The 25,095-nt window shown below is 35.9% G+C and overlaps 2 protein-coding genes across 9 annotated transcripts in view; one reads left to right on the top strand and one right to left on the bottom strand.

Annotated features, from left to right (window-relative positions):
• KIF18A (kinesin family member 18A) overlaps positions 1 to 15,493 on the bottom strand; it is a 78,153-nt gene extending 62,660 nt beyond the window's left edge. Inside the window, exons 1-5 of the mRNA XM_007180995.2 lie at positions 15,170 to 15,493; positions 6,254 to 6,626; positions 3,988 to 4,145; positions 902 to 1,006; positions 373 to 483 (exon numbers count right to left, since the gene is read on the bottom strand). Coding sequence (XP_007181057.2) covers positions 373 to 483; positions 902 to 1,006; positions 3,988 to 4,145; positions 6,254 to 6,578 — 699 coding nt within the window. The 5' untranslated portion in view covers positions 6,579 to 6,626; positions 15,170 to 15,493. The remainder of the gene's footprint in view (positions 1 to 372; positions 484 to 901; positions 1,007 to 3,987; positions 4,146 to 6,253; positions 6,627 to 15,169) is intronic.
• The window catches only part of METTL15 (methyltransferase 15, mitochondrial 12S rRNA N4-cytidine), a 361,764-nt gene continuing 351,994 nt past the window's right edge, over positions 15,326 to 25,095 (top strand). For 5 of the 8 annotated variants that reach the window (XM_057552985.1, XM_057552986.1, XM_057552987.1 and 2 more), the window contains exons 1-3: positions 17,463 to 17,587; positions 19,612 to 19,660; positions 20,552 to 20,829. In XM_057552985.1, the coding sequence (XP_057408968.1) occupies positions 20,569 to 20,829 (261 nt within the window). In that variant the 5' untranslated portion in view covers positions 17,463 to 17,587; positions 19,612 to 19,660; positions 20,552 to 20,568. Of the gene's footprint in view, positions 15,436 to 17,462; positions 17,588 to 19,611; positions 19,661 to 20,551; positions 20,830 to 25,095 lie in introns of those variants that run through there. The other 3 variants (XM_007180998.2, XM_057552983.1, XM_007180996.3) reach the window with 3 other exon arrangements.

Genomic DNA, 25,095 nt, shown 5'->3' with positions numbered 1-25,095 from the left:
GAATCAGTATCTCCCCAATTTATTGGTTCTGTAAATCTAGATCTATAAAGAGAAAGTCTGCTCTGAATATAAGACTATCTTTTGTAAAGATTAAATATTTTCACCAATTAAAGAAAAGGAAAGAAAACCTCTAATACTACCACTTTACTATCATATTTTCACACAGGTAAAAATTTACATCTAACTTACATCATCTCAATTCTAAATATTCTTGATAGAATCTTCTCAAAGCTGCAAAGTAAAGGAAGTGCTGAGAAGTAGAGAAGTCCACAGATGAAGAGATATTTTCGTATGTGTGAAAATTACTGTTCATAAATTTGCTTCATTTATTTTAAATTCAATTTTAAGAGCTGTAGTCTAGTGACCTGTTACCTGGAAAACAGCATGAGAACGAGAAGATGTAGCATTCATATCAGTGGGATGCTGTGTCCTGTTTTTGTTTCCATTATCCAATAACTGTAAAATTTCCTCTGAGGATTTGGGCTAAAGAAGTTGAAGTAGAAGAAAAATACACAAATTAACCATTGATCTTTAAAATTTTTAATAAACCATCAACAAGCAAGAAGACTTTTAAAGGTAAAATAAAAAGTAAGAAAATATTTTCCATAAATTAAAATCCCATTAAATATTGACTATGTATCATTTGCTTAGTACTTTGGTGCTATATGAAAAATAAAAGATAAAATCTAATTTCTCTGAGGAGATAAAATATAAATATATTAAGCAGAATAATACACTATATTAAATGTTCAAGTAGATTTTTAAAAGAAAAGCCCATTTGATTATTTCAAAGGAAAACAAAACAAGACTATAGATATATCCTGATTATTTTAAAATAAGTAAATGGCTAAATAACCATACTTGCTATTTGAACAAGCCAAAAAGAAGTTTATAAACATACCTGATGTAAAGTTAGTCCCTGAACAACCACCCCTTTTTGGGCATCTTCCCGGACAGCAAGTGGCCCTGAATTTACTAAGAGGTCACGAATCTGTTCATTATATACCTTAAAATAAAAAGAACTCCTTTAGCATTGATGACGAAACAATAGTGATAGCATCACACAAATATGCACACATTGCTGATTTAAGGTTATATTAGAGAAGCAGCAGCTCATTTCCATTCATCTCACCCCTTCTATCACACATTGCTATTACTTTCCTAACATCTGAGAAAATGGAAGAGTTTGATTACCAGCACTTGAACTTAAAATTTAAAGGTGGAGTCATTATACCCTCCTCCCATAATTCCCAATTTGATGACTACAGTGAAACAGAAATAGGATAGCTGGAATTGTCTTTTCCTATTTCCTGATAATATACGGACACACGGTCTTAGGAAACTCTAGTGAATCTGAAATGTAAGTTATATGGAAGTACCATGGTTCTTACTGGAGAAGATATTTATTGTTTCATGATGTCCAAGTAATCCAAACTTTTTAAATTTTAGAGTTTAAAAGTTAAAGAAAACCCATACTCAAAGATAAATGATATCTATTTCATTTATCCTTCAATTACATTAAGTTTAACACGTAATGATAATTCCATAATGGGACCCCCCCCCCCAATTCGAATGATGAGGAAACTGAGGCCCTAAGAGTTTAAGTGATTTGTCCAAGTTCACAGTCACAAAGGTACTAGGATAGCATGAGAACAAGAAGACGCAGCACTCATATCAGAGCAGGGATCAGAGCCTGATATCCTCACTCTACTGCATGGCACTGAATACACATCTGTGTTTTAAGTCTCTGGAAAATTTTTTTTTTAGTAATTTCTGTAAATAATGTACAGTAATAATACAATTGACTTGATTTTATGAATTTACTAAAGATACGTTTTCTACGTGCCAACAAAATGAAAATTACACATATATGATAAGATTAAAAAAACACATATAAAATTGTCTTTAAGAATTATTTTGTGTAAGTTATATCCATGTTCTAATAAATAGCTCAGAGCGATAATTCATTGCTGGTATAATTTTCTACAATGAATGATAACCATTTTTAAATGTAATAAATTCTTAGAAGTAGTAAAATGATAATATGAAGAGATAATATTTTGGTAATTATTTTTGGGTAATTATTCTTCTGATAAGCAACAGTCACTTTTTAAATGATTCCCCTTATCCACTTCAATCATACAAAATATATAATTAGACAATTACTCTCAAGCTGGTCTATGCATCAAAATCACCCGGGAGCTTTTAAAACACATAGATGCCTCAGCCACAATCCAGACCCATTAAATTAAAATGTCCAGGGGGTGAGGCCTAAGCATGTCTATTTTTGAAAAGCCCCATAGCCAATTTTGGTGTACAGCCTGAGTGGAAAACCGTTAGATTAGATATTGCCTTACCATTAATAAAATGAAAGCAGATTAAAAAAAAGGAAAAACAATTAAAAACATTATAAAAATAATCAAACTTCAAAATTCTCCCAGTTATAAAAGGATTTAAGGAAGAAGTAATGAATCCTGCCATGCTCTCTTCCTGATTAAGTTCAGAACAATTCTTTTCAATACATAACCATAGAAAATGAGTTTTACTTCTCTTTCACCACCAAGCTCTATAGACTGACAAGAAAATTTTTAGCAACATAATCTTGATCAGTTTTTGAAATGTGAAGACACTCTCTCAGTAGAAACCAAACAATAACATGTCAACAAGAGCAGTAAAAACTAGAAATTCACTCTCTGACATCACAAATAAATAGGCAGTAAAATCAGGGATTTATGTTTCTGCACTGGTTTCTAAAACACTACCTGAACACAAAGTTAGAGTGCCAGTAACTTAGTTATGATTTGTTGAATGTCAGCTATTAAGAGGTTAGGAGGTCTCAAAGAATGACGGGGTATGTCAAAAAAAAACAAGAGACAGCATGAAGGAGCCTCACCTAGCCAAATCTGGCACAATTTGAGCGTACAAAAATTGCTTAGAGAAAGGGATTATAATCTACTGAATAATGTTAAGAATCCAAAAGTCTACACTGATACAGTAGAGGAAAGGGAAAGCTCTTTCTTATAGTAGAAAGCCAATGAATAAATGTAGAAGAAATGATGGAATTTAAAAATCAGTATCATCTGTCATCATGATAGTAATTGATTCAGGCATGAATCATCAGTGGATGCTAAAACTAACAAATTAAAGTTTGAGGGGTCAGAGGATATTTACATTGTTTCCCTACAAGTTACTTATTAATTATAAAGTGTAAAGTAGTACCTTTACAGTGGAAAAACTTTGCAGACACTGGCATAATGAAACTGATCAGTTAACATAGCCAGTAATGGGACTAACTAATTACATAAGACTCGTGACATGTTATATAAGAAGAACTCATCATCACTTCTGTGGTGTTCCTGCCACGGCATAACCTGAATGTAATCATGACAAATCCAAACTAAAAGTTTTACAACAGCAACATAAAATACAGAGAAAAAAAAAAAAATCCAGATTAAGGGGACTAAACAGATGAATTGCAAATGAATGCAATCTGCGATCTTAGATTTTCTTTTCAATAAAGGGCATTATTAGAACAATTAGCAAAATCTCATTAAGGTCTATAGATTAGATAAAGGTGTATCATTGTTAATTTCCTGATATTGATTACTATTTAGTGGTTATTTAAGAAATTTCCTGTTTTTACAAGTCTGTAACTTAAACAGTTAAAAAAAAATACATACACACACACAGAGAGAAAGCAAAGGTAGTAAAATGTTAACATATTGGGAATCTGGATGAAGGGTATCTGGAAGTTCTTTGTACTAATCTTGCTACTTCTGTATAAATCAGAAGTTATGGCAAAATAAAATGCTTAACAGAAAAAGAGTAAGATCCATAACAAATACCTAAGACTAGGAATTGTAATGATTTTATATATTCGTAAGAAAATTTCTGCATGATAGAATAATTTGAATGGACCATGGAACTTCTTAGAAAAAGATTTCTCAATACTATTGATTAATCTAAAGAATGATATTGCCAACTTACCTCCAGATAAGAAACTGCGGTACTACATACTTTCTCTTCTTTAATCTCATCCATGGATTTGTAAAGGTCTAACATTGTTTGATACATCACTCCAGGTTCAGCAGCTGATCCTAGCATTGTGTGGGTCTTCCCAGCTCCAGTGGCACCATATGCAAGTACTGAGTTTTTATGAAAAGGGATCAAAGCTCTTTGTTATGACATATAACATTACTGTATCTACTGTCTAGTGAATACTTCCAGCTGGATATCCTGAACAGTAACTTTAAATCCAACAGATCCAAATTAATTTATAGTCTTATTTTTAAATCCTGGCAATTTCAGCACAAGTCTACTCTTACTCCTATATTCTCTATTGATGAATGGTACCTTCACCCACCCAACCGCCCCCCACATGCTCCCTTTCTTCAAAAACAATCACAAATTTTAATCAATTATCAGTCTCCCTACCCATTAGTCTCAATCTTCTTTAACAAATCCCTTAGAATTTGTACAGTTGTTTTTAAGAAAACGAAATATGAATATGTTAAATCTTCTTAATTGTTCCACAGTCCCATATGAGAAAGTTCAAATTCTTCACCTAGAGATATTACTAGTGACTCTAAGGGAAGATCCCTGGATATCTCTCCAGACTATTTCTTCCTTGCTGTGCTTTGGCATACTAGATTATCTGAAGTTCTCCACATGTGCTGCTCCTTTTTGAGTCCATTGCCTTTGTCCTGGAGAGTTCCTCTACTTAATCCAGCTGGAAAACATCTACCTGCACTAAATATTCAGCACAAAAGTCACTTTCCTGTGCCTTCCCTAACTGTCTTAGGCCGAAGTGGCTACTCTCTCATTTGAGCCCTCAGTGTATGCTTACATCCTTTTACTCTAGCATGTATCATACTGTATTTCTAACTGTGAGCTCCACCAAAGTGGAGGCTATGTATCCTTCCCACCTTGCAAGTGACTTGGCACAAAGCACGTACTCAATACAAGTTTGCTGAATTCCAGATAAAAGCCATTTATAAAATTCCTTTTAAAATCTTTGTTTTAGGCAAATTACTTTGTTTTCAAGACTCTATCCAGTACAATAGAACAGTGATGCATTTCTTCAAATGCAAAAAACAAAGAAAAAAACCACTCTGAATAACATATTGCAAATACCCAACATAATATTCAGTTAAAGCAATAAGTCTTTGAGAATTTTTTTTATAGGTTAAATCTCTCTGCTAAGTTCGTTAACAAACTACAAAAATACTTTTCAGTAGAATGGATTAGACTGATGCATGTTTCATTTTGTTCTATTTTCTATAAGCTAGTAGTACATCAAGAAGTCTTAAGATAGCTGGATAATATAAAGTAAAACCAAGAAGAAACCAAAGATTCAGTATTACTTTGGTAGAGATTTTTTCATTTGGAGTCAAGAGAAATTTTTTAAATCTCTAGAGACAATATGAAGTTTCATGAATGAGGAAAAGAATATCAGCTTAAAAATGAGAATCAAAGCAGGTCGAATCAATAAACCACATTCCATTCTTGCCTGACCTAGAGGGTAAGTCTTCTGTAATAAAAGTGAATGAGTCAGTGAAAGACAGTGAAACATGTAACAGTTTTGGGGTGTCTTAAAATGCCATAAATTATGGTAACTACGAAAATAAGATATTAATAATGGTGTGCAGTGCCTGGTAAGCATTCAATTAACTGGCATTTTGGAGATCTCTCTTTCTAGGAAATCAACATAGCCATTTTGAAAGGCAAATTATTATAGGTCTATCGAGAGCACTAAAGATGCTTTTTTGGGCTGAAGATATGCGAAAACAGCATGATACTCATGATACTCAACATGGGCTTTAAAAATTTTTACTTCAAGGTACTACAAAGAAAAAATGGTGCTATGAAGAAATTGCCAAATGTTCAGAAATGTCCCACTATTCCCCAGGGATAGACAGTTGTATAGGTGAACATTGGGAATATTTATGAATACAAATCGTGAGAAATCTGGCATCAATTACCAGAAGCACATGGTTTTAAAACATAAGAAACTGAAAGGATGACCATCTATAGGAACCAAAGCAAGACCCAGGAAAAGTTTCACAAATGATATATGTTATATATGATGACAAAATTTCAAAGAAAATCTACATTTACAGTGAACTACTAAAGAATTTTTAGCAAACAAGCACCTTAAAATTGATTATATTTAGAAGAAAGGGTCAAGTAGTTGTCTGTTTTAATATAAAACTGAAATCAGATGGAAACATTAAATCCCAACTGAAACAATTACCTGTGCAATTATATCCATTCAAAAAACTACGAAGAATTGGCTTAGTAGTGTGTTCAAAAACTTCCAATTGAGTTGAAGTTTCGTCAAAAACAGCATCGAATACAAATTTAAGGTCCTTATTTTGTCTTTTTGTAATATCTCGATTTATAGTTTTCTTTCCATGGAAAAAACTGATTTCTTCTTGCTTGGGATCAAAAACTAGAATATGCTTATCCACAACATGGACCACTTTATGGAATCCAGATGCCTTTTCTTTTGTGTTCTCAGGACGCACACGAACAACTACTTTCATGTGATGACACAGGTCTTCCTCAGCAACAGACATTGTTGATTATCTTGATTCCTTTGTTTATGTGAATGGTTGAATATTTCTCTGAAATTAAAAAGTATTAATATTAATTCTACTTGTATGCAAAATGACTAGCATATAGTACTTATTAAATAAAGAAAGGTGTTAATTTTGTTCCACTCATCTGGTAAATGTTACTGGAAATCCTTGGTTCAAAACCATCCAGTGGTTACCTTATTCAGAATTGAAGTTCTGTTAATGGCCTACATTTTTCACCTCATGTCCTATTGCTTTCCTCTTTGCTCACTCTATTCCAGCTAACACACCAAGCGCCCCAATCATGATCTTTCTGCTAGCCATTCTATCATAAAGTGCTTTCCTCAATAACTACATGACTAACTCCTTCACTTCTTTCAAGTCCTGGCTCAAATGTTGCCCCTTCGGCCCGCCCTTATTAAAATTGCCAACCCAATTCCTAATCGCCCTTATACTGTTCTACTTTTTCCCAAAGCACTTACCACCTCCTAATAGAATAGGTATTTTTTACTTATTTAGCATGTTTGTTGTCTACTTTCTCTCTTCTAGTTAAACTATAAGCCCTTTAAGGGCATTTTTCTTTTTTTTAAATCTGTTTTGCTTATCAATGCTTTCCAAGACTAAAACAGTGCCTGGCACATGGTAGATACTATAAATACTTGATGACTAAATAAATTAGTGAATACTAAAAGGCTTTCTTTTTTTTTCTTGGTCTTAACTTTTCAATCCTAGATTATTTTCTGGATAGTTGAGGTTCCTAAATTGTTGATCTTTATTAGTTTATCCTTACTTTTCTTGTTTTTATGTGAGGTAGTCATATAGTCAGACCATACTTTTTGAACCTGTCACTGATGTACCTTAAACTTACATCATTATAGAGCAAAGACTAGGATCTATATTCAGAGATTAGCATCTCTGAATACACAGTTGGGGGAATATACTATCTCTGTCACCTTCATACCTGGGCTAGCTAACTGACACATCCCTGGAACTATTTTTAACCCTATGGGTCTCTGAGATACAGGCAGAGATAAGCCTGGTTGTGTCAATTTCCACTGCCAAGAGATTTGCCGCCAAGATCACTTTTATTAAAAATAGCTCATAAGCCAAAGCTCTCCCTTCATTACCTTAATATGATTCTGAGAGATCCTTTCTTGTCCATTCCTGTGATCCAAACTAAAATAGTATCAGAGCCCTTGTGAAAAATCAAAGCTAGCTTTTTGGGTAGTCTATACCTGTGAGTTTATATGGTTTAGCTACAAAGTTTGAGTTGAAGTGGAAGCCCAGGGTCTGACTAATATTTCAGAGATTTATCAAGTTTTTGTATGTGCGTGTCATTTAATTTTTTGTATTGTGACATAATCTGATTACTTTCACTGCTGACATACTTTAGGAAATAGAAACTAGTGGGGCCACTGAAGTAATGTAGACAAGAGATGGTGCTGTCAACTCAGAACAGGGTGGTGGTCAGATTTTGGATGTATGCTAAAGGTGAAGACAAAAGAATTTCCTGATAGACAGATGTGGGGAATGAGAGAAATGATTCAAGAATAACTCCAAAGTTCTTGGCCTGAGTGTTGGAAGAATAGAGTAGCCAACAACTGAGATGGAAATATCTGAGGGTAGAGCAGGTTTTGGGGGGAAGATCAGGAGTTCATTCTGGATATCTTGAATTTGAGAATTTTAATCAACATCCAGGTGGAAATGTCAAGGCAGCTGAAAGCTGTTACGAAAGTAAACGCTGTCCTCAGAGTCTTAATGCCATCTGAAGCTTTTCAAAGTTTTTAAAGCTTAACGTGGCATTAAGATTTAGGGGGAACTTTTAAATCAAGGAGGAGAGAATGATCAATTGTGCTAAATACTGCTAATAGGTTAAGTACTTACTAAGACGTAATCAGGGGATTTGGCAACATGGAGACAAACAAGAGCAATTTTGGGGGAATGGAATGGTAGGACAAAGGCCTGAATAGAAGACTCAGATAGCAAATATAGGAAGTACTACTGCAAAAGTAAGCAAAGAAATGGTGTGGGTGGAGGGGGAAAGAGTTAAAAGAAGATATTTTGTTTGTTTCCTAAAGTGGAAGAAATAACAACAATGATAAAGCTAAAATATGTCATAAAATCATATACTTTTGGAAACAATTCAAATAAGGCCAAAGCAATCTAAAAGCAAAAGACACTGGACACAGCACCCCCTTTTTAGGACTCTGTTCTCCCCCAAAATTGGAACACTGAAGAGGAAAGGATGGTCATTTGGATTCTAACAGTGAGGTCCCACGTGAATTGCTACTCCGCTCTTTCTTCACCCTTGAGCTTCTGTCTAGCCAACCCCCACAGAGTACCTATACCCCACTTCTGTGACCTTGGACAAGTTACTTAGCCTCACTGAGTCTCAGGTTTCTCATTTGTATAAAAGGAATAATACCTAATAGCTGTTGTGAAGGTTGAAAGAGATAACAAGTATTAAGTGTATGAAGGCATTCAATAAATGTCAGTTCTCTTCCTTATCTGCCCCCCTTCCTGCCTCTTCTTCCCAAAGATACTGGTCCATCTTTTTCGTGTTTCCCAATGAGCTTATCACTGGCACTTTGGGTAAGACAATTCTTCCTTATTTGGAACTGTCCCAGGTATTAGAGGATGTTTAGCATTTCTGATCCCTGTCTATTAAAGGCTAGTAGAGTCTCACATTCTTTGTATTACCAAAAACTAACCTCTATGCACACTTCTAAAAGCTTTTAGAAATGTTCAACAAATGCTTGATTTTAACGGATACACTTTTTTTCAATGATAGATAAAATATACACAAATGAAATGGTTAAAAAAACATATATAAAACATCAGGTGATTATTTCAAAACAGATCTTAGGGGACTTCCCTGGTGATCCAGTGGTAGAATCCGCCTTCCAATGCAGGGGATGCAGGTTTGATCCCTGGCTGGGGAACTAAGATCCTACATGTCATGGGGCAACTAAGCCTGTGTGCCACAACTACTGAGCCCGTGCACCACAACTGGAGGGGCTGCGTGCCGCAACTACAGAGGCGACACACTCTGGAGCCCGTGTGCCACAACTAGAGAGAAGCCCACGTGCTGCAACGAAAAGCCTGCGCACCACAATTAAGATCCCGCGTGCCACAACTAACACCCGACTCAGCCAAATAAATAAATAAATAAATAAATAAATTTAAAAAACCCAAACCCAAAACAAACAAACAAAAAACAGATCTTAGCTTGGAAGGTATCTCTTGTTAATTAATTAATCATTAATTCAAAAAGTTAACTGTTAAAATCCCAGTTCTACTACTTTACTGGCTGTGACAGTGGGCAAGTTACTTAACCCCCTTGTCCTTTAGTTTCCTCATCTGTAAAGTGGGATTAATAATAATACCTACCTCACAGAGTTCTTGTGAGGATTAGCACTTAGAACAATGCCTGGCACAGAGTACGCATTACAACTGTTTGCTATTACTGCTATTATTGTTACTATTACATACAGCTTAGTGAGGAAACAGACGTTGATAAAATGACACAAATATGCAAAGGTGTAACTGTGGCAACTGCTATCAGGTAAAGGTTAACTTTGCTACCTAAGACTATAATAGGAGATTGATATTCTTAGAAAGCTTCCTAGAGGAATGACTGGAACTGAGAGCTGAAGGATGGATAGTTATTAACCAGGTTAAAAAAAAAAATTTCAGGAAAGAAAACTAGTTGTGCATTTAATAAATATTATTGAGTGCCTTTTATGTGCTAGGCATTTTTCTGGGTCTTGGGATAGATAGGGTCAGAAGTGTATGTGTGGGCTCCTATTTTAGATGGGGCAGTTGTGAAAAGCTTGTCTAGTGGGGTAACTTTTTACAGACACTGAAGTGAGGGACTGAGCAAGTAAGCGGCACTCTGGGGTAAGAGTATTGCAGGCAGCAAGTCCAAAAGCCTGTGGTAGGAAACAGCTTGTACAGAGGACATAACTGGCTGCATGGTGAATTTGCTTAAATCTCATTTTGTTTAACAGTTTAGTTTTAGATGATTGTAATTCTATCTGCAGCATCTAAAGAGATGCTCAGTTTAGCTTTGTTCAGTCCTGACTGCAGCTGGAGAGAAAAGGGAAAGGAGAGGGATGTATTAAAAAGATTAAACTGGATAAAGGTGGGGCCGGATCTAGAAGATTTGAATGCCAGATTATAGAGCTCAGATTTGATTTTAAGTTAAGTGGGAATTACTGAATGTAAAAATTTGCTCAATTATGTTCAAATATACTGATGTCTTCAGGGATTAACAAGGTTGTTCCTACATTAAAACATGATGACTGCTTTCTTTTCTAACATGGCCAAGTAAAAGAGATGGACATCCAGTTGATTCTGAATAAGGCACACAGAAAGCATATCCTTAACCATTTTTACTAAGAAGTGGCAAAAGAAAAGCCTAAATATCGTTACCTGTGCAATACTGTGTTGATTCAAAAATTCTTTTCAGATGATCATTCAGAAGATAGTATCACAGACTATGATCAATTTTGTCATATCTACTCTTAAGTGGTATTTGTTGATAGAATCAAAAAAGCAAGCTGGTAGGATTTCATTGGTGGGACTAAAACATTAAGGGTAAACACTTCTAATGCCATTTTCATTATAACAGAAAGGTATTTGTCTAGTCTAGAGAAAGTACAGTATGAAAGAGAGTAATGAAGGGGCTTTAGTGGTAATCTATAAAATGACAGGGTTGGACTATATGATATCTAAAGTCCTTTTCTAGCTCTAAGTTTTGTGATTATTGCATATGATTAGAAAAGTGTACTAGAAAGTGACAAAACATAACAGCTAATAGGACTGTACGCTTCTACCTTTATATCCCTCCTTATCTCTTGTAGTGTGCCTGGTATATAGTAAGTTCTCAAACATTTGATTAATGAATAAATTAATTAGTAAGTTATAAAAAGTAGACATGGAATTCAAGAAAGCAATAAATCCATTTAGAGTAGAGGTAAACATGTAATATACTTCTCCAAGAGAACCAACATATCACAGTAGAGTACAATGGTTGGCAATAACAAGAAATTCCAATGAGGACCCCGAGGCATCAAAAATAGTTAAATAATGTGCCCAATTTCTTCACAAAATTAGGAAAGCAAGACCATGTTTTATGTTAATCATTGAAGATGGTTAAAACACTATCACTTAACAAGGGTGACATTCAATTTTCTGGGAGACTGACTTACACAGAAAAGCTCATTCTTCTGTTATGTTTAATGAAGAGGTGTTAAAACTAATTCTCTTCAATAGTTGCAAGTGACTATGAACCAAGTGGAACAGGCAAGTTCTTATCTTATATCTAGTTACTGTTCTCCCTAGATAAAGTTTAAGCCAATTAAGTCAAAGATTACATGAAAGTATAATAAATTTTACTTAATTCATTGATTGTATGTACTGATACCTTCTTCAAAAGCAATCAGATCATGTTATGGACCTCATCTTGTTCTCCTGCTCCAATGACTTCCCAGCATAAGAATAAAATGTAAACTCCTTACCATGTTCTGTGGGTTCTACATCTGTGGGTTTTGTGGGTTCTACCTCTCCATCCCTGTCTCCAAATGTTATCCCACCTCTCAATTATTGTTTCAGTTACACTGTCCTCAGTGTTCCTTCAATACCTCAGTCTCGTTCTGGCCTCATGGCCTCTGCACCTTCTCTTCTCTTTGCCTGGAAGGCTCTGCCTTCAGATATTCGCAAATCTTAATATCTCAGTTCATCATTCAGGTCTCTATTCATATGTCACTTCACAGAGGCTTTCCCTATAGATTCCATTCAAAACTGTATCACCGTGCCCTTGCCTCTCTAATCCCTTATCTGCTTTATTTTTCTTCCTAGTATCTAGACTACTTGGAAAATATATATTATTTGGTTACATAGTTATTGCTTATTTACCTTCTAAAATGTAAGCACTATGAGAGTATGAACTTCATCTGCACTCCAGAACCTAGAAGAGGGCTTGTCAGATATTTATGATTTATTACATACTTGTTGAATAACTGAATGAAAAAATGCAGAGTTTCAAGATATGTGTGCAAAAAACAAGTGCAGAATAGTGGACCTGGCGTTCAAACATTTGTATTTTCAAAAGATATATACATATTTGTACAAGCATGGGCTCTCTGAGGAAGAGAACAGAAGAAATTGATAATACCAGTTGCTTGATGATGGGAAAATATGAGGGTCTGGGTGACAGGCAGGCTTACTTTCTACTTTATATCCTTTTGTATTATTTGGATTTTAAACAAGTCTAGGTATTTTTATTTCAAAAAAAAGCAAAACAAAACAAGATTAAAATTTACCTTAAACACAAACTTTCATTTAGTAACAATTATGGAATACTTTCTCCTGAGCTCTTATTCTACAAATACAAATGTGCTAAGCAATTTACATACTTCTCATTTAATCCCTGTAACAATCCTATGATATAGGTATTATTATCATACCTATTTTATATAGAGAGAAACTGTAGTATAGACAGATTAAGTTAACTGGCTGAAGTCACACTATTGGAAGCATAAGACGTAGAATTTGAACTCAGACTGACTGAATCTAAAGCTCAAGTATTTAATCATCACTCTCCATGATGTAAATATATAACCCCCAGAAATTTTCTGATAGAAGTTAAAACTATTTGCCTACTTTTGACAGAAACCTCTCAGGGCCTAGTACTGGGGCTCCTGAATGAATGTTGAAATAAAACTGAAAATTCATGATTTCTCTGTGCTTGCTGGATAACACACACAGTTATCTATTCTCAGAAAATATGCTATTAATTGAGAACTCTTGGATTAGGTAGATACGGTGATAACTAGTAATAATGAACAACGATGATCATTTGGCCACACTCTATATGCCATGGTAAACATTTGACATTCATCATCTCATTCAATCCTTAAAAAGATAAAGTAGACTCTATTATTGTCTCCATTTTACAAAAACAGAGACTTAGCTTTAGGCTAAGGAATTTTTCCAAGATGACAAGAGAGAGTAAGTGAGAAGCCAGAATGTCAATCCAGGTCCAGATCCAAAGTCCTTGTTCTTAACAACTCTGGTCTATTGGAATCAAAACAGAAGGCTTTCAAACAATGGAACAGAAAGGTCGTATAAATTTTCTTGAATGTGTGGAGTAACACCGTTATAAATGATTTCTTAAATACAAATTCAAATCTGAATTAGATTCAGATTCAATAAACATTTGTTAGGACCAGGAACTATCCTCCACTCTATCATGTATAGTCTCTATGCAACTTAAACCTCTTATTGGAAATAACTTGAGTGTTAGAGCCACTGCTTCCATTAACTTGTAAGCATCAAGGAAGAACGAAAATCTCAAATGGAGGGAAGGGCAGCACTGACATCTGGGCTATTTTTTCCTCCTAGTTTTCAGAGTTCACAGCATAAAAATCATTTTATTGTGTACCTTAATTGATTCAAGGTATATTTATAGTGGGATAAGATACATTTTTAAAATGAAAATTTTGTGTACTTGTAAATACTTATTTAGTAACAGAAGAGGAGACAATTACTACCGTTAAAGGCAGATAATCTTTGTGTACCGAAATATACAATTCTTATAAAATAGTAGAAGCTTAATAACAAGCAGTATCTAGCCTTTGGATCTTACATTCTCCCGCAACAAAGTTCAAAAATACCTCCCAAAATCCAAGGCGAGGGGCGCTGACCGTGGTAGAATAACACTATCAACTAAAACCTGTAGAATGCCTAACACATTCTACCCGATAATAGTTAGTAACCTAAACTATACGTTATACAGCACAATTATTCAATTCTGGTCAAATAATCTCATAGCGTAAACAGCAGTCAGCCTTGACTTCTCTGAAACTGAGTGCCTAATGAGCACTCCTCAAGGCGAATCTCGCAGAAACTACGAACAGACGGTAGAACTGATTCTCAGTGCTTTAAGTCCCTTTCATTTGCAGAGCACTTTGTCAACCAGTATCTCTTCCATAGCTCATCTGATCCCCAGCAATCCCGTTAGTCAGTGCTGGCGGGTCTGGGAAGGTTCCCAAGTGACCTTTGTCAGGTTAACGCAGAACCTCGCTGGACAAAAAGGTTATAAGCTGGTGAACCAAGGCTCCTCTTGATAGTTAAGCCCAGAGTTACATTTACATCTGTGTCTGAAACAAAACACTCTGAATTTGGAGTCCGAAAGGAACTTTACACTGTAAGGTGCCGGACAGTTAAAGTGTTCTGCCAAAGTCTGGGAAAGGGGCCAAGATGCCCTTTAAAACTTCCGACTTCCTGAGAATTTCAGGCAGGAGATCCCTGACCTTCCTGCTGAGCAGTCGAGGTCTCCCGATGAGGCAGAGCCACAATCTAGTGGGTTCTCGATTTCCTTCTTCCTTTCACTTTCTCCACTGGGACCCTAACCAGGCCCACCCCCACCCCCACCCCCACCGCCCCACCTAACGCTTCCGTATTTGTCAACAAGCCCACTTGGTCCTCTATCCCTGAGGCGGCGGGACCCCTCCGCTCCCTGCAAGACGGGTCATCCGAAGAAACGTCCCCGAGACCAGAGTTTTCTTCTCTTGCCTTTCACTCACCTCAGGCCCCGGAGAGGTTACGGAGACGCTTCACTTCAATGTCCGCCCCTCAGCGATTCAAACTCAGCCACGAGATTCAAACCCAAGCCTGCTTTCTCAGCGCCTCGTTTCATTGGCTGCCGTCTTCGTGACGTCATCACGCCGGACGTGGCCGTGGCGCGCTGCAGTTTGGCGCCCGGCGTCTCAGCGGCCCCTTGCTGTGGAAGCTACCTTGCTCCGTGTCACCGTGGCAACTCGCACGGCAGTTTCCGGAGGCGTTGGCCGAGGTGGGCGGGGCTAGGCCGGAGCTGCCACCTGGGATCTTCAGGCAGCCTTCAGACCGTGGGCGCGGGCTCCGGTCCCAGGGTTCTGGGTGTGAGTGAGACGGGTGCGGGCAGGGGTTGGCGGTGCCCTCTGCTAGGGGGAGAGGCGGAGCCTGTTGGGTGTGGATTAATGGGTTCTGGGTATTTGTTTTCTCCTTTTCTCTATTGAGTAGTGAGGCCTCCAAGGCACAGGTCCCATGATCTGGAAGGTATATGGACTTGTTCGTTCCAACCACTTTCAGTTGGACCGAACTGGGGTCAATTCGCCTCAGTTAATTGAAAGTTCAGGACTTTGGTTTGAGGCCCCAGGCTTCATTTCTCAGGAACCCCAGGCCTACTCCCTTAGTGCTGACTCTGAAATTATTTGTTGTATGGCTGTTTTTTACATTTCTTTCTAATGATGGCATTACAAAATAAATTTATTTAAATTTATTGGCTTAGTTCATTATTGGATGCAATGGGCTTTTAAGCCTGGGTTGTAGGTAGTATTTTAGAATGTACACTTTAAAAAGAAAAAAATACCTGGAAAAAAATGGGAAATGTGTTCGCTAGGAGAATTCATCTTTTATTTATCAGGATATTTTTAATAATATGATCTGAATTTTATTGTTGTTCTTTATGTTACTATTGTTGTATCCATTCATTCAGCAGTTATTGATTGTAGATTTTAAGGACATAATAGCACACAATTGAGTCAAAATCCCTGCGCTCTCAGAGCTTATGCTCTAGTGATTCAACATCACCATATATACAGGATGGCACAACACCAAATGCAGAGTATTATAAGTGAAACAATGTAGGGGAAACGCTCATATTATAGACATTTATTTCCTATTGAAAATCAGAAGCACTATGTATTGTATATGATGCATATTATAAGATTCTTTCTGAACACTGGATAGAGCATCAATAAAGCTACTAATTGCTGGCTGTATTACATATATCTTTACTAATGAGATAGTGATTTGTATGGTGCTTGGTTTGGTAATAAAATTGAGAAGCCTTTTAATTTTATTTCAAATATGCACTCACTCTATAGTACTTTACCTTTGATGTCCTGGACATTTATTAATTTTATATATGTTATCTGGTCACTTAATTTTCGAAACAGTCCATGAGATGTAGATACTATTCATTTTACTGAAGAGAAAACTGAAGTTTTCAGAAAATCTCTAAAGGAAAATATTTCTGTTGAAGGGTACAACCCAGCGAATTCAGAATGGAGTCATTTGTTTCTGAAATACTTTCTAGATTAAGTGATATTAAGATGCTATCTTAATGTAGTCTGAAAATAGGCATATATTACCAATTTCTTGTAAAGGTGCACTGATCATTGGTGAATAAGTAAGTAGAAGTGTTTAAATTTCGTCGTTTTTGATACCCACATTGTATAAGGCTGACCAGTCTCACAGTTGTTTCCACACCTAATCTAAATGCTTATTTTACATTTAACTTTAAATTCTGCCTTACACTTGCCATTTAACAGTGTTCAGATTTTGAAGTCCATATTTTTAAGGAATTGTAGATTTACTATGCCAGCTGGCTTCTCTTTAGTTTGGCAAGACATTAAGGCGTACAACAGAAAGGACAAGAAACTGGCGTATTTTGTAACGAAATGTAGGGAAAAGAACCACAACTTTCCAAACACGTAGTGCTAAGGAGACAGAAATTCCCACCTGTTGTTAGAAATTAGAGTATACTAACTGCCATGTTATTTAAAACATAGAAATTTAACATAGGTTCAGAGTAAACTGAAAAGAGTGGAGAGAAGGATAAAATGGAAAGTGAGATTTGAGGTATCATCAGACGTTAAAAAAAAAAAAGTAAAAGTGAATTTCAACCTGGCAATGCTAGGGACTTATATCCCGCACCTCCCCAAGACACACCATTTGGAACCCCGAGCTCCTGGGACCCTTTGGCAGCTGGGGCCTGGAAGCAGCGGAACCAAAGGCAGACGGTCCTCTGTTGCTGGGGCGGACGTGGGCCCAATCTGTCCGTTCTCGCAAGTTTCCCCCAGGGCTGGGACTTGTGCGGGCGGCAAATTCAGGTTCTCTGTCACCGTTGTGGTCGTCGCAGGCCCGAGTTAGAGGCCAACTGAGAAATCTTCGTGCCTCAGGTGAGGAGAAGGTAGCCGGGTCCCGGGAGCTATTTTGGAGCACCCCCCCCCCCCCGTCACCTTTGGGGGAACTTCCATGGGTTGCCGGATTCACCCAGCACAGAGGAAACTCGCGCCTCTGCTCTCCCGCCTCCTCTCCTCAACACTCATTAATCCTGAGTTCAGAAGTTTCTAAACAGTTTCCCTTGTCAGAGTGTAATTCTTACGCAAAAGAATGGATTCTAACTTTTTCTTTAGGACCTCTTTCACTTTCTCTGTGTTCGGGTGCCAGCCTCCAGGTCGAATTTTTGGCCTTAGGAATTAAGTTTCCGAAGGGTTTTCTCTGCAGGGGGAGCTGACTGCAATGATGGTAATTGGTAGCTCCGGTGAGCAAGTAGTTTTCAGAGGTATTGCTCACCTTTGTGTTCCCACATTTAAAAGAGTAACCTGGCTAATTCCGTGGTCTCAGCAGTTTAAATTGAATTTTGCTGGCAGAGAAAAGTTAAATGGCTTGCCTAGGAAACCACAGAGTTGGCTGTAGAGTTTAGGTTTCCTGATATCCTGCTTCTTTTCTGTGAACAGACGGAAGTTAAACTATCTTAAATCGTTTAGGGGAGCTAGTTCTTAGCGGACTGTGGAAGTGCTCTGGGTTATCTGGTGGGATATGGGGCTGCAGAAGAGAGGGAAGGAACTCCCTTTAGAACTTGCCCCCTTCCATTTTTAGGGAGGTATTCAGAGACACAACCAAAAAGGAAGGTTAATTATTGAGGCCTTTTCTCCATGTTTACCCACATTAGTAGCCAATTAGTGTATACTAATATCTACAGGCTTTGTACCTTGAATATATTTGAATAAATACAAAGAAATTGAATGCAAAAGAAAATTAAGCGCTGTTGAAAGAAGCATTTTTTTCTACCCTATTTGCTTTTTCCTGTGTGGTTCTGATTCTGATGTTGGAGTTGATGGGCTTTTTATTTGTTTGTTTGCTTGTTTTTTTAAAAAAATCAAAATCTGAACATACAGTATAGACTGTTTACATATATTGGATAAGCAAAAGAATCGAGTAAGTTATTGGTTGTATTGTTTAAATACTCCATATTCCACTATTTAGGGCTGTACATCGTTCCTGTGTCCTCTGTTGGGTGCCCCACAGTATACTGTATTTCCAAGTGGAGTAGGACCAAGCAATAAAATATTGGCTCCTTAAAAAAAATCTAATTCATGGAATACTACAAATACCTAGTCATAGTGTAATCAAAGTACCATTCAATTACATGAGTGTATTAAATAGAGCCAGTGGGCTGTGTTTGTAGCATATAGGTTAAGAGAAAAAGTTCTGGGGATAGAATGCTGATGTTATAGTTCTAGCTTTATGGCTCTCCAGCTATGTGACTTTTCAGCAAATTACTTCTCTGTTTTCCTCATCTGCAACATGGAAATAATAATAGTACCTACCTTTAAGAGTTGGGGTAAGGATTGAATGAGTTAGTACATGTAGTGTGCTTAGAATAGTAAGTGGTACTTAGTAAGTGCTCAATAAATGTTAGCTTTTATTTTGAAATATGTTAGAAATGCTAAGTTAGAGCATAGTTTGGCTTACTTTTGTAAACTTTCTGGAAAACATAAGTCATAATTCATAATTTGGCTAATTTGTTACTGCTGAACATCCAAAATCTTACTTAAAACTCACATTAAAATTTTTTTTTTGCCATATTTTTTCTGTCACATTTACAACATAATTCTGTGAATTATGTCTTTGGTATCCTCAAGGTTACATCTTACTGATATTATATTTATATAATATCAAATATGTATTTTTATTTATTTTCCAGTCATTACATGTGATTGACTTTTCAACATTATTCTTCATTTTCTAATGCAAAAGGAAGGGAAGGCATATTTAATCAAGATATATGTTTCTTAAATATTTTGAGAATGTGGTTTTTGGTAGGGTCAGTGAGACAGGTAAAATTTTCTAAAGCAAGGTTAATTCTATAGAATCTGGAATTTATCCATCCATTCTTTTATATTTTAATTTTTTCCAGAAAACACGTATTGAGCGCCTAGTGTGCATCTGATTTCGTGGATATAAAGGTGTGGTTCTTACTTTTAAATAACTCATAATCCATGAGGAAGGAAAAAGAGTAGTGTTAAATTGTTATTTACTTTAATAATATAAAAAATGTTGCTTGCATCCAAATGGGTAAAGAACATAATGTTTTCAAAGGGTATTCTCTTAATATATTTCATAAATTACTTTTTTCCTCTCCATTTTAAAGAATTACAGATTACAGAATAAAATGGAGCAAGTAAGAGAAAGCGAAGGAATATATCAGTTATTTACTTGCTTTTTTTGGGGCATGGGGCAGGGAGCAGATAATTAAAATGATATGAAGTGCCAAAGTGTGTTCAGTGGAGTGTTTATAAAGTTATAGTTTAAAATGATATGTATTTCACTGATATAAGCCATGGTGAGGTGATTTCATCAGAGCATATCCATGACAAATCTGTAGGATTTTCACAAACTGATAACCTCCTTTTCTTTTTGGTTGTACATGCATAGTTTTTTTTCAGGGACAATTTTTCAAACAAAGTTAAATTGAAAATGAAGATTTAGCATTATGAGAAAAACAGTTAGAAGAGCTTGAAATAAAAGACCATGTGAACCTAAAACAGAATAATGTTTTTAATCCTTTTCAGAAAAATGATGACTGATTAATCAATATTCACATCTCTGATGATTAAAACATTAATGGTCTCAGAGCTTATCAGGCCACATTAAAAATTGTATTTTTAGATAGTTTCTGGGGTTCTCTTGGGTTTCTTGCTTTGCATAAGGAGGGTAGTCACCTTCACTTGTCTGAGATGGTGAATTTTACATATTTTTCCTGTGTTAAATATTTCATACTAATTTGCTTTCCCCCAAGTATTATAACATTCTTTTGAAAAAAGCCAACAATCATGATATTTTAAATTTTTTTCTAGATTTGTTGATCTACAGAATGCTTCAATACCCATATTTTTGTAGAATCTATAAAAAATTTCTTTCGTGCTGGTTGGAATCTGGCATATTTAATTTGGGTGTCTGGCCAAAAAAAATACATGCTACAGCAGAAAGATATAATGAATATGAAGTCCAGGAGCAAACAGATCAAACTGGAGCTCAGGAGTTACAAGACAGAGATTCTGAAGCGATGACTAAATTACATATTCCAGTGATGGTGGATGAAGTTGTTCGTTGTTTGGCACCACAAAAAGGGCAGGTAAGTTGGTTAGTTTTATATTTTCTAACACTTTTTAATTGAGATATAATTCACTTAATATTCACAATTTTAAGGTGTACAATTCAGTGTTTTTTAGTATATTCACGAGCTTATGCAATTATCACCGCTGTCTAATGCAAGAACATTTTTATCACCTCAGTAGGAAACCCCATACCCATTAGCATTAACTCCCCATTGACCCCCTTCTTGCCCCTGACAACCACTAATCTATTTTTTGTCTATATGGATTTGTCTAATCTGGACATTTCATATCAATGAATTCATACAATATGTGGTCTTTTCCGCCTGCCTTCTTTTACTTAGCATGTTTTCAATATTTATCCACATTTTAGCGTTTTTCGGTACTTCATTTCTTTTTATTCCTGAATCATTCCATTGTATGGATACGGCTTTTTTTTTAATCCATTCATCAATTGATGAGATGTATGTTTCCACATTTGGACTACTCTGAGTAATGCTGCTATGAACATTCATGTACAAGTTTTTGTGTGGACATGTATTCAGTTCTCTTGGGCATGTACCTAGGAGTGGAATTGCTGGGTCATATGATAACTTTATGCCTAACTTTTTGAGAATCTGCTAAACTGTTTTCCAGAGTTGATTAGTTTTGTCAAATAACAGTTTTAAAAGGAAAATAACATTATTCCGGCTATGTGGTTAGGGTATGAAAACTGAATTCTAGTATAGCTTCTTGAGAATTTTCGTATCTTTTTAGGAATGACTGGAGACAAAGATAAAAATCTGAATTCCTGTCCCCTGTTTTCTTAGGCTTAGTTTTCAGCTACCTTTCTGTCTTACTGAGAGTTCTCCAGAGATATAGGACCAACAGGATATGTGTGTGTGTGTGTGTGTGTGTGTGTGTGTGTGTGTGTGGTGGGGGGTGTATGGTGTATGTGTGTATAAAGAGAGAGAGAGAGAAAAAGAGAGATTGATTGATTTTAAAGAAGTAACTCACGTGATTATAGAGGGTTGGTAAATTCAGAATCTGCACAGTAGGCTGGTAGGCCAGAGACCCAGGTAAGATTTCCAGGTTGAGTCCAAAGGCACTTGGCTGGCAGAATTCCTCCTTGTTCCAGGGAGGTCAGTGTTTGTTCTATTAAGGCTTTCTAGTGATTAGATGAGACCCACCCATTATTTGGAGGGTAATCTGCTTTACTCAGTCCAGCAATTTAAATGTTAATTCTTATCTAAAAAATACCTTCACAGAAACATCCAGAGTAATATATGACCAAATATCTGGGCACCATGGCTCAGCCAAGTTGACATATAAAATTATCCCTCATACTTGCCTTATTTATAGTGTTGCTAACAGGATTGTATAAGGTCTTAGGTATGAAAATCTTTAAAATCTATAAAAAGATCACAAAAATGTTAGGTGATATAATATCCAAAAAGAAAAAAACTAGTCTTTCTGAAAATTAATCACATTTACAAAAGGAAAAGAAATTTTTATCATAGTAAATTTTCATTAAATGTCTGTTTATAACTTTATGCTGATAGTAATTAGCATACTGACTTCAGAACTATGATCTCTTATTCTAGAAGCTACTATTATTACCTAAATCAGTTATATTCATTTTAAAAGCCATTCTTTGTTTCTTTTCCCAACATATAGTGGCTTAGTAGTTAAGAGCAAAGATTCTATAACAAGACTGTATAGGTTTGAACCCATTGTCTAGCACACGTGTGTGTGAACACATACACACAGCTCTTAAAAAGCCATCAGTGATAGGACTTAGGTTGCTTTATCATAAAAAATATTCTGTTTACCTTATCCTCAGGCAATATATATATAATGAAATAAACCCAGTATCCTTAAATGAGATTATGTGTTTAAAGTATCTGGCTAAATGCTGTCACATAGTAGGGACTCCAAAATATACATGAAAATGTAAGTTAAAAAATTAGATTGGATAAAACTTCCTGTTAAGTATGACTTCATCAAAATGAAATTCTCTTCATTTCCTTTAAAGATTCATAAGGCAAGGATAGTAATTAATACTCATACCAAAATGTGAGTTTTAAAATGTATGTATAAATATATATATTTGAGATATTTATGAGAGGGGAGGGGCAGTTAGTAAAAATGTGGAACTGGATTTGGTGGCTTGAATTTGATCTCGAACCAGAAACCAAATTCATTGTATAAATTTGCTGAACCCTAGTAGCAAAAACCAAATATTTATTTTGCAATAGCCCATGAAGTAGAAAAACAACCAAACAAAAACAAACCTGGCTAAGTCTCCTCCTAATTCAGTATTGGATCTGCCTTTTTTCAAAAACCAAGTGGAATAAAATTAGGCGATTCTACAACCTGACCTACCCTGCTGTTTCATTCTGTTCAAGTTCATGGCAATTGTAATGTTGGTTTATTTTGACATTTCCATTGTTCTGATTTGAGTTGGGTTTTCTAGTAACTTTTTATAGAAAGTTTAATTTTATGAATGTTATTTATGAGAACTTTAATGTGAGGTACACTTAGAGACAATGTTATTTCTTACCATTTCTGCTGTCTGGCAGACAGCTTTATTCACTATTCCCTTAATCTTCAAGTAATAAAGAACTACTGACAGTCCTTGGACAGGAAAGGTCTTCATTTTTTCCAGAACCCATTATTTTCTGCTTTTCTTCCTGAGCCTTTTCCCCAAAATCACTTTCCTTTGCAAACTATGAGTCGTACATTCACCTGTATCAATCACCTACTTAATTACTGTTTTTCACATCACCTTCAATGATAAATTTACAAATGAAACTTTGATCATAACAGGAACTTTAAATGTAGTTTTGAGTGAGGCCTCAGTCATTTAATAATTATTTCCTTTTCTTTAATATTTAAAAGATGCTTACTTAAAGAAAATAATTGATTTTGGTAATTTCTTCATAGCCAATTCACTACATATTAACTTAGTTTTGCAAATACATGCAAAATATTTATGAGTTTGAATTAAAAGAAAAAAATTCCTCTTCCTCTTCCTTGGGAAGTACAGAAGGAATTAAATAAATTATAATTCTTCTCCTTGCCCCGTTCTCATTATTTCATAGTCTGGGGAATAATTTTTGTAAGGAAGTATTACTTGTTCTAAAGACATTTTTCTTGCTCCTGAAGATGTTTTAGTGTAGGCTACCTTGGCCAATTTTTTATTCCTTATTTCTGAAAGCTGGAGAAAATATGCATGATCCTGTCTAGTTGAAAATGAAAGCAGTTTGAAGGATATAGGAGTCTTGGTATTCTTTGCCCAGTAGTATTGCTAATGTAGCTAATGTAGCTTGGTGCCTTAGAGTTTCTGTAGGAGTGAAAAGTTATGAGGGACATGATGGTCATGCAAGGACTAGTACCAGTAGATGTGTAATTTCATATAAGTAGCTTATCATGCCTCTGCCTCAGATTTCTCATCTGTAAAATGAAGAAATACAACCTATCTCGTATGGTCATTGTAAGGGTTAAATGAGTTCATTTATGTAAGTCGCTTAGAATGATATCTTCTGAGTAGTATGAGCTCAATAAACATTATCTGATACTATTATGGGGATTAGGAAGGTCAGCATTGGTAGCTAGATACAATAAAATTCAGGAGAAAAATGCCAGGAGGCAGCAAAGGTGGAACCAACATGTTTGTAACTGAAAAAGTGCCGTTTCTTTTGCCTGAACCATTCTTCAGGTCTTGAGTTAAATTTCACTTTCTCAGGGAAGCTTTTCTGGAGTCTACAGAGGAGGGCGGTCTCCTGATTAATACATTCATGGAGTCATATACTTTTCTTTCATAGCACTTATAATAATTTATAATTATAATTTTTTAATGAGATTATTTGTTCAGTGGACAGCTCTCCTAGCAGACTGCCCTCCATGAAAGTCATGGACATGTTTATCTTGTATACCATTGTATCATTATATCTTCAGGGCCTAGCATAAGGACTGTAACATGGTGGGCTTGTAATGATTTTTAAGGGAATGAATAAAAGTCAGAGTAAGCTGGAGGACAGATGTGAGGCACAGATAAAAAGAATGTCCCTCGGGTACTATGGTAGCTTCTCAGGCTCAAGACTTATATGATTCCAGCCTCAGTGTGGCAGGCCCAGTCTGATGAAGTAACTGGAGAAATCTGGTGAAGGAACAGATATGAGGACTGAGAAAATGAGCTGGTACCTAACTGATGCAAAATAGATTATGATAAATGTCAGGCTAAGGTTTTAAGGTTGGGTTTCTAAAATTCAAAATAAGTATTTTATCTATTTTGATAGTCTAAC

This window comes from Balaenoptera acutorostrata, chromosome 9 (genome assembly GCF_949987535.1).
Source record: "Balaenoptera acutorostrata chromosome 9, mBalAcu1.1, whole genome shotgun sequence".
Taxonomy (NCBI): Eukaryota; Metazoa; Chordata; class Mammalia; order Artiodactyla; family Balaenopteridae; genus Balaenoptera; species Balaenoptera acutorostrata.
The sequence above is the reverse complement of the archived record's forward strand: the minus strand, read 5'-3'. Positions and strand labels throughout refer to the sequence as shown.